A 13,075-nucleotide genomic window follows, 5' to 3' on the forward strand; every position below is an offset into this window, starting at 1 on the left:
GAAGTGGACTGAAGGAAAGGGACACACAAACCGTCACGTGTTCTGTGACCTAAATATACAGTAAAAGTACCTTAGAGTGTTAAATTTTTAAAAATTACCCACACGTAAATAACACTGAAGAAACGTGGTCGCGACACCTGTAAAATCGGAGCGAGACCCGACGTCAAAGGTCCCTCCTGCTCTCCTCCTGTCGGAGTCTACTTTATTACTCATTAGGAAGTGAATGTCATAAGTATAAAGTCATGTTTCTGAACAGCAGACTGATCAGTTCTCATTGGCAGGGGGGATCTGATTTCAAATGAGAACATAGTCTGTTTCCTAACATCAACGAAAAATTCTCGTTCAAATTTTAAACTCTTAACACTTGGCCAGCCTTAAGAAATTAAAAATCATCCACTTAAAATTGAATTTATTAAAAAAAAAAAAAATGCTCCCAAGTTCTAGTGAAAACAGAACACCTCCAAACGTTGGCAAAAGAATTTACTGCCCGATAAAAGAAATAAATGAGTAGGCTAAATTCTGCTTTACTTACTTTTCATCTGCTTTTTTATGGGTTTGGAATGATCCAGCCAGTGCTGAAAGGAAGAAAATGCTTCTTTAGGAATATTTCATCAGCAAGAGTATCCAGACCTCAGAGTTACCCTCCTCCACAAACTGTAGTAATTCTACCCATAAAACCATAGATGGGGCCAGATCACCTGTTCTGCAAACTGCTTGGGGTGGTATAAAAGAATCTATGTTCATGTACGTAAGTGCATTTTCTTCTGGGGAGAGAGCCCAGAGCTTCCATAAGCTTTTCAAAGAGGGGCTTCCAAGAACTTAAAACCCTGTAACTGATTGATCTGTAAAATCCCTTCTAGTCAGTGGAGCCACCAACTGCCTCTTCTAAGTTTCTCAAGTTACAATCAGTCTTCTCCCATTATTCCAAGTCTCTATTAATCCAGGAAGATTATAAACCACGCTGCTGAGAATCTCTGGTCACTGGTCTTGTAGTTCTGTCGCCCCAAACGCTAAACTTATTAAACCAAAATTCATGACCCCTCTATTTTTTGACAGGGAAAATGACCCACGTCGACGATGGAAAGACAGGCAGGGATTTGCCTGAGAAACTTTTGCTCTGATCAATGAGGGCAATGCAACATCCTCTAGTTTTTACCAGAAAAAAACACTTCAGTCTTATCCATCCCAGGAAATTATAAAACTATTCCCCTCACATAGAAGTTTCTCTATAATGTCATTGTTGTTGATGCTACAGTGCAAACAAGCCTCCGCAGCTTAAAACATCCACGGAAAAGGGTGTTTAGGACCACTGCACTGTGAGCCCCTCTGTGTGCCCCCCAAGCCCCGGAGGGCAGGGACGTCCGTGCACGTCAGCATCTGTGTTTCCTGTGCCAAGCACAGAGCGTGGCACCGAGCAGGCCCTTATTAGATTCGTGAGACATAAACACATGCTCAATATAATTTTTTTTTTTTTTAATGAAGCAAATAGGAGCTTTTCCCATCACTTGACGTAAACGCCAAACAGGCTGGGACTTCACTGTGAAGAGTCACAGCTGGAATTACACAGCTAAGAGTGGGTTTCTCACTAGCTATTCAGAATCAGAGGCCATTCTGCTGACTGTCAATATCCTTTCAGAGGCAACCGACACTGGGCACCTTCTAACAGCGAGAAAGGACAGGACTAAATTAGTACAGTGTACTCTACCCCTGGCCCAAGAGCCCATTATGACTATGTGGGAGGAGGGGGATAAGGGAACACAAAGCAAGTCACAGGTGAATTATAATACAGTAAGCTGTGAGCAGTGCAATGGGAGATCATGGGCTTCTGTCATCTCCACTCCCCGGCTAAGCCAAAGCCACCGTGTCATAAGAGCAGCAGATCACGGCAGCAGATGCGTCTCTCAAAGGCAGACATACACGATGCTTTCTCTCACTGTCAATGGCTTTGAACTGGAAACGACCTAAATGCCCATCAACAAAGAAAGATGAAAAAATGGCTCATCCATATAATGAAATACTCTTCAGCCTTTAAAGCTGATGTGGGCCTATATTTATTGATTTGGCAAAAGATCCACAGCACAATGCCAGATGGGGGGAAAAAAATCAGGTAGGATCCCATTTATATAAAATGACTATTTTCTATCAAGATACATCCAAAAAGATTGAGAGGGGTTATTTTTGGATGTGGGGCTGTGAATGCTGTTTACTTTTTTCTTTATTACTTTGCTCCATAATTTTTTTACTTTTAATGAGAATATTACTTTCATGGGGGTGGGCTGGGTTGGCACTTCCATTATTCATTCATTGTTTGTCTATCAGGCAGTTTTTGATGATCAATTTGTCCCAATAGGTCTCACTGCTGCCCTCAACCAGGCTGAAAACCCTGGACCTCAGTCCCTGGGAGGGGAGATACAGACTTGATGAAAGTTCTATAATATTTACTTTCCTGCCAAAGTAAGTATCATGCTAATGTCTACGACTAAACCTGTTCTCACTTTCAGGTGAATTCACCATTACCAAGCAAAGAAAGTTCTCCCAGCAACCAGCCTTCTAAGCTTATTAGTCCCAGAGGCTCAGAGCTTAAAGGATCTTGTCCCACTGTTTTCCTGTTTCAAGTCTCATCACATTCATTTTGAATAGAACAAGGTTAAGCCCAGCATTCCGCTCCCTCTACTGTCAAAGTCTTCTCTCTACCCAACTCAAACCTGTACTGTTCCCTTTGCTGTGGTTTTCCAACCCTGGCTGAGCATTACACTCACAAATACCCAGGTCCAACCCAAGACCCATGAAACAGAATCTCAGAGCATTAATGTGTGTTTTTTAAAGGCGCTCAGTGTGCCCATTAAATATTTAGTGAAGTCTCCCAGCGTCCTCTCCTTCCCAGAATGTATCCTCATCATCTTGGGGATCTTGAAACATCCGTGACCCCTCCTGAAAACTGCCGCTTGAGCGCTGTAAAAATCTTAAACGATTTCAGGGTTTCCTGGCCAAATGTCTCCAGCCGGTGTTAACTCAGACAGATCACAGCTGGATGCTCCTACTGGACAGCAGACTGGTTTTCCCTCTGGCCACTCTGCTAAAGGAGCTCCCTTATCCTGTGGACTGGCTCCCATCCTTTGTGCCCAGCAACCAGCCACAGCGCCCTGACCAGAGCAGGACGTGCTAGGATGGAGTCCTGTGACAAGGCTGGAGCTCGCTAAGCTGGGAAAGGAATCCAAAACAGCTCCATTTGAAAAGCTCCTTGGCCCCACGGCGTTCAGACCAGGTTTGCTTGCCAGCATCAGAGGCGATAAGAAACACCAGTCACCATCCTAAAACGAAAGGTGATTAAAACCCATCTTGTATCCAACCAGTTCAAAATGACCTAACTTTCTTCTTAGCTGCAGGAGCTGAACAGACACTGACCACACGTATTTTATCCCACGAGACCACCTCATGAGGAATAGCCGGGCACTAAGGCCCTACGTGGCATTTAGTAAATCGCATCCTGCACTCAGTTTGGAGGCTTGTAGCAGCAGGACCTGTCTTGGATGTTCATCTGCATCGTGGCTAAATATAGCCAGGCTGCCTGTCAGCAAAGCCCAAGGCAAACGGCTCCAGCCCTCACAACGGACCAGTGAAGCTGTCGCTGGAAACAGACAGGTGCATTTCTGAGTTCAAAGGGCAGACATTTAACTCAAACACTCTCAACGGGTGCTAGAAAGGTGGTTTCTGATCTGAATTTCTCATCCAAGTCCATCTGGCAAAACCCCTTCCATAAATCAAGATGTGAGATGATCTGGCAAAGCCCATCTGGTCTAACAGTACCTCACTTCTGGAACTGTCATGCATAAGGCTGGACAGAGAATGTCACTGTCTCAAACCTTGCAATTGGCACCTGAAGTGTGTGGGGGGTTTGGGGCAGATGTCTTGTGAGACTGAGCCCTTCACCTGTGGGATCTCAAGCTATCTCCAGGTAGACAGTGTCAGAATTCATTGTTTAGTGGTGTTGGAAAAAACACACCTTGGACTGTCACATCCATCACTTTCTCAGGCCTCAGCACAGATGAAGGGGGCCCCCGTGGAGAAGGCCCAGGAAGTGCCCAGGCAGAGGCAGGTCTCTAACTCCAGCAGTGTCAGCATCCAGCGCTCTGGGTCTCTACACCACACACTGGGTGAAATGCCTTCTCTGCCCCTGGAGGAACTCTCCTCCTCCTCACCCAGAACAAAGCCCTGTAGACCCATTTATACCAGCTACTCCAGGTTTCCTTGGGGAGTTGTCTAAATCAACTGCAGAGACCCCTTTATCAACTGCTTCACATATAGCACCAATGTTTGCACACAGGCAGGAAACCACTCGCCCAGCCAGCATGCAGAAACAGGCTGCTGGGAGGCCTGCGGCATTTCTTGAGCAATTTCATATTTCTTTCTACTAAAATGGAAGGAGGCAGAAGATCAGAGTTCAAGTCCCTGTTCTGCCACTCCCCTGGTGTGTGGCCACGAGCAAGGACCCCCGAGCCTCACTTTCCTCACCTGTGCACCGAGCTATCTCCTAATACACTGTCTGAAGAATCAACTGAGTGTCCTTGGAAACTGCAATGAACCATTTAAATGGAAGGAAGGGTTTTTACATTTTTCTCTTAGAGTGACATATCCCACGATCAGCAGTGACATATCCCACATCCTACGGTGCTTCCCCGAAAATAAGACCTCACCGGAAAATGAGCCCTAGCATGATATTTCAGGATGACATCCCCTGAACGTAAGCCCTAATGCTCTTCTGGAGCAAACCTTACCATAAGACCCGGTCTTATTTTCGGGGAAACATGGTACGTTCCCTCCAGGTACATCTGAGATGGTAGGGACGCTCAGCAGTGTCCGCACAAGTGGCCGATGTGATGACATTCCAGGCAGCCATCAGAGTGAAGATGCAATAGTCCCTTTGGCATCCACTCAGCCCTTCCAGCAGTCACCATGTCTGTGTCACCCTCACCACAGCCCTGGGACTCTTATCACCCATCTACACAATTCCATGCTGCAAGGACCGGAGGAAAGACATCTCACAAGTCTTGAGAGTAAGGCCCAAAATCACCTTTTCTGGATTGCTTGTTATACACTGCATCGCCATAAAACGCTCCCTGTGCATGTTGGGAGGGGGCCAGGAATGGACTTCCAACGGCCCCACCTCCCCTCCAGAACACCTGCCCCACAGATGGGGAGGGAGGCTCCTGTCCCAAATCCTGCCGCTCCTCTCATCCTCTGGGGCCCATCCCGTGTTTGCCCTTCCCCTGGGATACCTCGTTCATCTCCTCAGTGATTCCTAGGTAGTCCTCCTCCCGGCTCCCAAAGTGGAGGGCTGCGCCCGCTCTATTGCGGCTCCCCCACCAGAATGTGGCAGGCAAGGGACAGTGTCCAGCTCGCTTCTGCACCACAGAGCATGACACCAAGTAAGCTCCACGTCAAAGTTTGCTGAATGGCTACTGACTGAATGTTCTCTTTCCGTGTGTGTATGTGTCACGTTAACACATGTCATGGAACCACTAGGGCCCAGCAGAAAGTGCTGGGCTTTGGAACAAGACCAGGTTCTGAACGCCGGCTCTGTCCCTTACTTTACCTGTTACAAGGTTCCCGATGCCTCTGAGCCTCAGCGTCGTCATTTGTAAAATGGGTCTGCTCTCTGGCCAGCTTTACAGCAGCAATCAGACCAGGCTGTGAGAACAGCTGGGTGGGTGCAGGTTGGTGCCTGGGCTCTCAGAAGAAAGCTTTGCTATGTAAAATTACAACCCAGACCCCAGCTAGAAGCTGAGCAAAAGTGAAATCTACAGAGAGGGTTCCCAGGTGGCCTTCCCGTTTTGATATGGAAATGGAAACAGGAGGCCCCAACTGCTAAAAATAGGCGATGCCAAGAGACTTTGACCTTGCTTCAGGGCTGGGCAGGGCACTATGGAAACCAGGCCTGGCTCTTTGCAAGGAAGCTGGGATGGAAGCTGGTTTCGAAGAGAGCTGTGCCAAGAGCCCTGCTGCTGCCAGCCCTCTGATTTGCCTGTCAGGAGCTGGGTAGGGGTGTCAGGCCTTGCAGGAGCCTCAATTATGAAGTAATAAGCCAACGGCCATGTGGACCATCCCCTGCAGGCCCCCATCCATTCCCCCACTCTCCACACAAACACACCTACCACAATATCCAGTCACCTGCCACCAACCACACTGTACCAGGCCCTCAGGAAATCAATGATACTCCAGAAGCCCTTGCAGAGAACCCGCCCAAAGGGCTCTCATCTACACGGCTAAGGTTTCTCCCACAGGTAAGGTGGCCTTGCAGGTTCCAGCTGACCTCCTCAGCATGTCATCTCTGGGGACTGTGATTACTTCTGCTCCCCCCCTTCAGCCTGCCCCAGCTAGGAAGACGAGCCCCACACCCACGTCAGATTACAAATCCCCTTCTCCTCCCGTAACCCACGGAGCCCCTCAATTTCCCTGTGAAGTAGATGTCACCACCTCCACCGTCCGGTGAGGAAAATCAAGGCTTCAGAGGACAGTGGACTGAAAAGAACACTTAAACCTGAGACCGTAAAAACTGAGTTTGAGTCAAACTGTGCTGCTCACTGAATGACTCACCAAGGTCTGAGGCACTGGGCTCGCCCTGGAGAAGATGGACAATTGGACAGATGGCTCCTAAGGTCCCTTCTGGGGCTAAAGACTATGGTTCTCGGGTATGTGCCCTGTCACCGAGAGTCACCAAGAATCAGAAGTCCTGTCTTAGGGTCTAACCAGAAAGATTTTGTTTATGTGCACAAATAATGAACCCGCGGCCAAACGAGCAAGCTGCCACAGAAGGCAGAATAACCTCAGAGGTTTACACAGAGGAGGAAAAACGCTTTGAGCGCTCAGGATGTGCTGTGTGACAGAGTGTCACCTGAGACGGTCTTGAAGGATGGCCAGAAGTTGAAACGGGGTGAGAAAGCGTGTTCCGGGAAGGGAACCAGCATAAGCAAAGGCACAGAGGTTTAAGTGTAGGCATGACCAGAGCCCGGCCTGGAAGGAGCTCAGCTTAGAAACCTCAGGGATGAGCAGAAGGGTCCCAGGAGCCGCGGCTGCTGCACCCCTCCTGGGGCCTCAGAGGCAGGTGGATGAAGACACTGCACCTGCCTTTGTGCGGGAGGAAAGCACATCCCGTTCACAGTGCTGGATGCTGGAAGGGCTTCAGGGCCTGCAGCGCGTGAGCGTCTGCAGGTGTCTGACCTGGGAAGGATGCCTGGATCCTGCCATGAACATCCCTCCTGCCACACAGTGATAGGGCACGGGCAGGCGGGACAGCCTGGCAGCCACAGGAGCAGAGGCTCACAGCAAAATCCTTTGTGATGGAGTCACATCCCTGGCTTTCTGGGAACCTGAATGGCTGGAGAGGGCATGAGGACACGCCCACCACCAAGGCAACAGGCACTTGGCTGTCATGGCAGAAAGGACAGAGATCTTCTCTTTTCTAACTAGAAAAGACGTGTGGGGAAGAAGACACGCCTAGCTCCTCCTTTAGACTCTGAATCATTGAATGTTAGAACTGGAAAAGCTCTTGGGAGAACAGGTCCAAGAACCCCATTTTACAGAGGAGGAGACTGAGACCAGGGAAGAAAAGGTGGCCTATCTAAAGCCCACCAAATGAGTCAGAGGCAGAGCCTTCGGCAAGGTCCAGGGCTGACTCCTAGCCCAGGGACATGGATATTCTCAAGACAAAATGCCACATAAGTATTATACAGCTTAAGACACACAGGAGAAGGCAGATGGAGAAGCGTTTCACGGAAGAGGAGGGCCGACAAGTGTCAGATGCTGGGGACAGACTGGAGAACTCTAAATTTGGCACTCGGGAAGCAACTGGAAATGGGACCATGGATGCAGGTGTAGGGAGTAAATGCTGGAGAAAGGCATATGCCCTTAAGACAAAATCGGTGAGAAGGACTGTTTTGTCTTAAGGGAATGAAAACAAGGAGTGTTAGCTAAATGACCCGGGTCTTCTCAGCAGGAGACAAGGCCAACTGACAGAAGAGAGTTTTGGTGGGGACTGGACTACACGTCTGTGGTCAAGATTCAGAAGGGGAACCGTGGGACGCTTACAAGTCCATCAGGGGCTAACAAGGCTCCAAGAGCAGTGTGGAGACTTGGACTTTGTCGAACCTGTGATCTGTGCTCGTGCCACAGATACAGCCTGTGACTCTCCAGCAATGCTTGGCAGCCTGGGAGAAGCAGCAGAGGAAACAGATGGGCCTGAGTGTCAAGGGGAGGCCAGGGGACAGTCAGGGGGGCAGGAGAATCAAAGGACAAGTGAGAACACAGTGAGATGGGAGGCTTTGCCAGGTCCGGAGGAAGGCAAGGGCAGGAGGGGGCTGGAGGAGGGGGAGAATAAGGCAGGAGGGGATGGTTAAGGGCCAAGGCCAGATGTAGAGGGACTGGAAAGATGGAATCATGGGACGTTATCCTGGAATGGGGAGTAACAGAAGTCTGGATCTTGGAGTGACTTGGGGGTGACAAGACCCAAAGTGAATCTGGCTGAGGTTTGATCAGGTGAAGCTTCCATGAGAGGAAACAGTGTCCGGAATATTTTTAAGAATCAGCAACTTAAACTCTGAGGTTGCCAGAGGCCTTGAGTGCTAAGGTCAGAGGGCAGCGTACTGGGGGCCCCCACCTCAAAGGAAGCAGCATTGGACAGGAAGGTGAAAAGAGAAGAGCTGGGCTGCCCCTCCCCAGGGCCCCGGTGAAGTAAGAGTCCACAGCTGGGAAATGGAGACGGGATCAGGACCAGTAACTCAAGGAAGTGGCTGGTGTGTTCACACAACAGTGGGGGTGGGGGTTGTGAGGGGAGGGGCTGTCAGCAGACAGGAAGGCCTGAAGGTGCAGAGGGGGCATCCGGAAGGGGGGGCGCCCAGGAGGCATTGTAATCAGGATGGTCCCCGGTATCATCTGCAGACTCAGCATCAAACCAACACTCTCAGGCAGACCCAACCCCAGGCATCGATGTGGAGCATCTCCACTTCCCAGCTGTCACATGGGGCCCTGGGAAGTAGCTCAAATGTGCCTTCCAGGTAGAAAGGCTTTGAGCCCCGCATGAGGAGCGCCAGGTCTCCAGCTCAACCACGTCCTGTCCAGGAACCCACCCTTTCACACACTGTCTAAAATGGCACCACCTCTTACTCTGTCTTTCCCTTTACTCTGCTTTATCTTCCTTCACACTTAGTACTACCTGTCATAGATGTGCTCACTGCTTTATCCACAGCGCTTAGAACGGGACCTGGGGCATAAGACGCACTCAATCAATATGTTTAGATTGTTCAATAAATTACCTGTGAAACCCAAAGCTGGACCTGGTTGGGGAGGGAAACTCTGAAGTCCTTCCTACTTTCTAAATGAGTGATTCTGAGCTGCGTTGAGGTCACTCACGCTCGCACCTCCACTGTGAGCTGCTCTGTCTCAGGCAAAGCAAAGGAAGTCTTGGCTGACCTAAGACAGCCTTCTGGAACCTGCGAGATGGTTCTCGACCACTGCCAAAGACCTGCTCCCACTGCCCCCCTCACCCCACCCCCACGCCAAGCCTAGCTGGGATTCGGCAGTGTTCACAGCCCCCGCTCTCCACACCCAGCAAGACTTCACGAGAAGATGGTGGTGCAGCCTCTTTTGCTGGTGAAAAATAAAAGCATCTCCACTGAACGCATTTCTATAATGATGTCTACCTACTCTAGAAACATGCCCATCTTGCACCCCTACGCTTGGAAATGCTTCCTTAATGCATCCCCCAGGTGCCAAAATGTTCTTTGTCTCTTCCTCTCCCGGTTGTTGGTCCCCGGGTGGGGTGGGAGGGGGGTGGGGGGCATCGTGGATGCGCTTCACACGGGCACCATCCCCACCATCCCAACGCCCGTGACAGCAACAATGTCACAATTTTACTCCTATGCTTCTCTACCAATTTCTAGCAGCTGTGGATCTGCAGTAGCATGAAACACCAATCTGTCCTGAAATGAATCAGAAGAATACATACCGCAACCTGGGCCGAGTCAAGGAACTGGAGGCCAAAGTAATCTGTCTCCACAAGGTCCAAGTGGTACACGATCTGATCAAACAAATCCTGGCCTTTGGCATGTTTCTGGAAGGCAATTGGGTAGATGAAAATTTAGGATGTGACAGCTAGATAAGAAACAAAACATTAAAAAATAAAAAACATCACTTTTCTCTGCATATTGCATATATGTATGTGTCACAGTACACAACATTTTAAAAATTTAATAAGCTTTAATACCAGGGGTGCCAAAAAAATGTATACACAGGACTTGTATTCATCTTTTGTTATCGGTATATATTATTACAATTTTAATACAGTTTTTTCCTTTCTTAAAATGTGTGTACATTTTTTTGGCACCCCTCTGTATAATACAAATTCATGGTTAAATCTAAGTGTTCCCAATGACAAAAGAAACACTGAACAACAATGTCACGGGATGATGTAGGAACCAGTGCTTTATGATGAAAACTGGTAAATAAGGGGGAAAATCGGGCATTGGTCCTGCCTTTAGCTGTGGCTCTAGGTATCAAAGAGCAGATGGCAGCATATACAAAAATTAACTCAACATGGATCAAAGGCCTATGTAAGAGCTGAAAAGTATGAAACTCTCAGGATAAAACATAGGCACAAATTTTCACAATCTTGGATCAGGCAATGGTTGCTTAGATATCACAACAAAAGCACAAGCAACAAAAGAAAAAATAAACTGGACATCATCAAAATGTAACTTTTGTACTTCAAAGGACACCAAGACGACAAGAAAGTACAAAGATAACCCAGGATGGGAGAAAATTTTTGCAAGTCAAATATCTGATAAGGGACTTCTATCTAGAATATATAAAGAACTATTAAAACTCAGTAATAAAAAGGCAAACATTCAATTAAAAATGAGCAAGAGAGACAGATAAATCGACCGATGGATCTCCATAGCCCAAGGAGCACACGAAAAGACGTTCAACATCATGACTCTTTAGGGAAAATGCAAACCAAAGCCACAGATGGATACCATGTCATACCCGTTACATGGCTATAATAAAAAAGACAGATAATAACAAACGTTGGAGAAACTGGAACCCTCATAAACTGCTGATGGGAATGTAAAATCGTGCAGCCACTTTGGGAAACAGTCTTAACAGTTTCTCCAATGGTTAAACATAGTTACCATTTGACCCAGCAATTCCGCTCCTAGAGATACTCGTATATTCAAGAAACACGAAGGCATTATGTTCACACAGAAACTTACACAAAAATATTCTTAGCAGCATTATCCATAATAGCCCCCAAATGGAAGCAACCCAAATGTCTATCAATTGATGAACGGATAAACAAACTGTAGTTTTATCCATAAACTAGAATATTATTTGGCCATAAAAAGAAATGAAATTCTGACACATGCGACAACATGGCTCGACCTTGAAAGCGTTACACTAAGTGAAAGAAACCCATTACAAAAGAGCACATATTGTATGAAATGCCCAGAACAGGTCAATCTAGAGACAGAAATTAAAAGTAGTGGTTGGTTAGGGCTGTGGGGTTTGTGTGGTGGCAGCTAAAGTGAGCAGGGGTTTTTTTGGGGGGGGTGGGGGTGGGGGGGTGGGGCTTAATGAAATGGTCTAAAATTGATCCTAGGGATAGATGCACAACTCTATGAATATACTAAACGCTACTGGACCACACACTTCCGAGAGATGAACTGGATGAAATGTGAATTTCAACAAAGCTATTAAAAATAGCAGAGGGGCAGTTTTTCTCTGTAGTAGCATTCCAACAAGTAAATGAAAAGGAATAACAGAATTGCAATATCACAATTTCGCAACTTTCCTGAATGGCAAGCTCTAGGAACTGGGCAGCAGTGGCTACCAGCATTCTAGTAGGAGACAATCAGCCATCACGTGCTTCCTGAGGAAGAACAGCACCCCCAAGACCCGCTCTGGCTCCCCATGCCTCTCTCTCCACAGGGGAAAAAGAAATCAAGCCTGGGACTGATTCAAGCACTAGATCCAACCTCCAACTGCAGAAAATTCAGAAGGATGTTCTAAACTACCTGGGGCTGCAATCAGCAAGATCAAACCTGTGGGAAATTCTAGAACGTCTTAGGACAAACGACCCAGTTTCTTTAACAGAATACGGACAAGAGAAGAGATGGAGAGGATACCTACAGATTTTAAAAAGAGAAAAAAGACATTTTTTCTTTTCCAAAGGCAAAACTAAACTGCAATGTTCAAAGATGCCCACATGGGTGATAAAACTCGGAAAGAGAGTAAAGTGATCACAATAGTCAGGAGAGTTGTTGCTCTTGGGGCTGGGAGGGTATATGACCTGGAGGGGGCATGGGGAGGGTGTGTGATGGGAGGGGGCACGGGGAGGGTATATGACCTGGAGGGGGCACGGGGCGGGTGTGTGATGGGAGGGGGCACGGGAGGGTATATGACCTGGAGGGGGCATGGGAGGGTGTGTGATGGGAGGGGGCACGGGGAGGGTATATGACCTGGAGGGGGCACGGGGCGGGTGTGTGATGGGAGGGGGCACGGGGAGGGTATATGACCTGGAGGGGGCATGGGGTGTACTTCAGGCTGGCGGGCAGTGTTCCAGCTCTCGACCTGGGTGGTAGTACAGGGCGTCTGCCTTCCAGTAATTCATTACACTGTACCTTTGTTTTATCTGTACATCTGTATTTGTGTTACACAAAACAACAATAACAAAAAGTAAAAACAAATACCAAAACTAAGTCACTGGATTTCAGCCTCTTTCCTTTAGACGCTTTTTCCTTCTGGAAATACTCCTCTGAAGGCTCCATTTGACATAAGCCGATGGCTGGATATGCAATGACATTCTCTACAGCGTTCTCAGAGAAACAAGACGGGCGGGTGGGCAAAAAGAAGAAACAACCGAATGCCAACCTCAAGGACACAGAACTGGGGCCACCCAAACTCCAGCACACTCTCCAGCCATTATAAACAATCGTTACGAAGCTGAGCTAGACATAAGGCAAATTCTTATGACACTAAAGAGACGACAGAGGAAGAAGAAGCAGTGATTCCAACCACATAAAAA

At 48.0% G+C, this 13,075-nt stretch overlaps 1 protein-coding gene across 7 annotated transcripts in view; it reads right to left on the reverse strand.

Annotated features, from left to right (window-relative positions):
* Window positions 1–13,075, reverse strand: part of EPB41L4B (erythrocyte membrane protein band 4.1 like 4B) — a 117,036-nt gene that overhangs the window by 75,359 nt on the left and 28,602 nt on the right. For 6 of the 7 annotated variants that reach the window (XM_074330804.1, XM_074330803.1, XM_074330802.1 and 3 more), the window contains exons 2-3: window positions 10,001–10,105; window positions 533–575 (exon numbers count right to left, since the gene is read on the reverse strand). In XM_074330804.1, coding sequence (XP_074186905.1) covers window positions 533–575; window positions 10,001–10,105 — 148 coding nt within the window. The remainder of the gene's footprint in view (window positions 1–532; window positions 576–10,000; window positions 10,106–13,075) is intronic. The other variant, XM_019734179.2, reaches the window with a different exon arrangement.

This window comes from Rhinolophus sinicus, linkage group LG04, assembly GCF_036562045.2.
Source record: "Rhinolophus sinicus isolate RSC01 linkage group LG04, ASM3656204v1, whole genome shotgun sequence".
Taxonomy (NCBI): domain Eukaryota; kingdom Metazoa; phylum Chordata; class Mammalia; order Chiroptera; family Rhinolophidae; genus Rhinolophus; species Rhinolophus sinicus.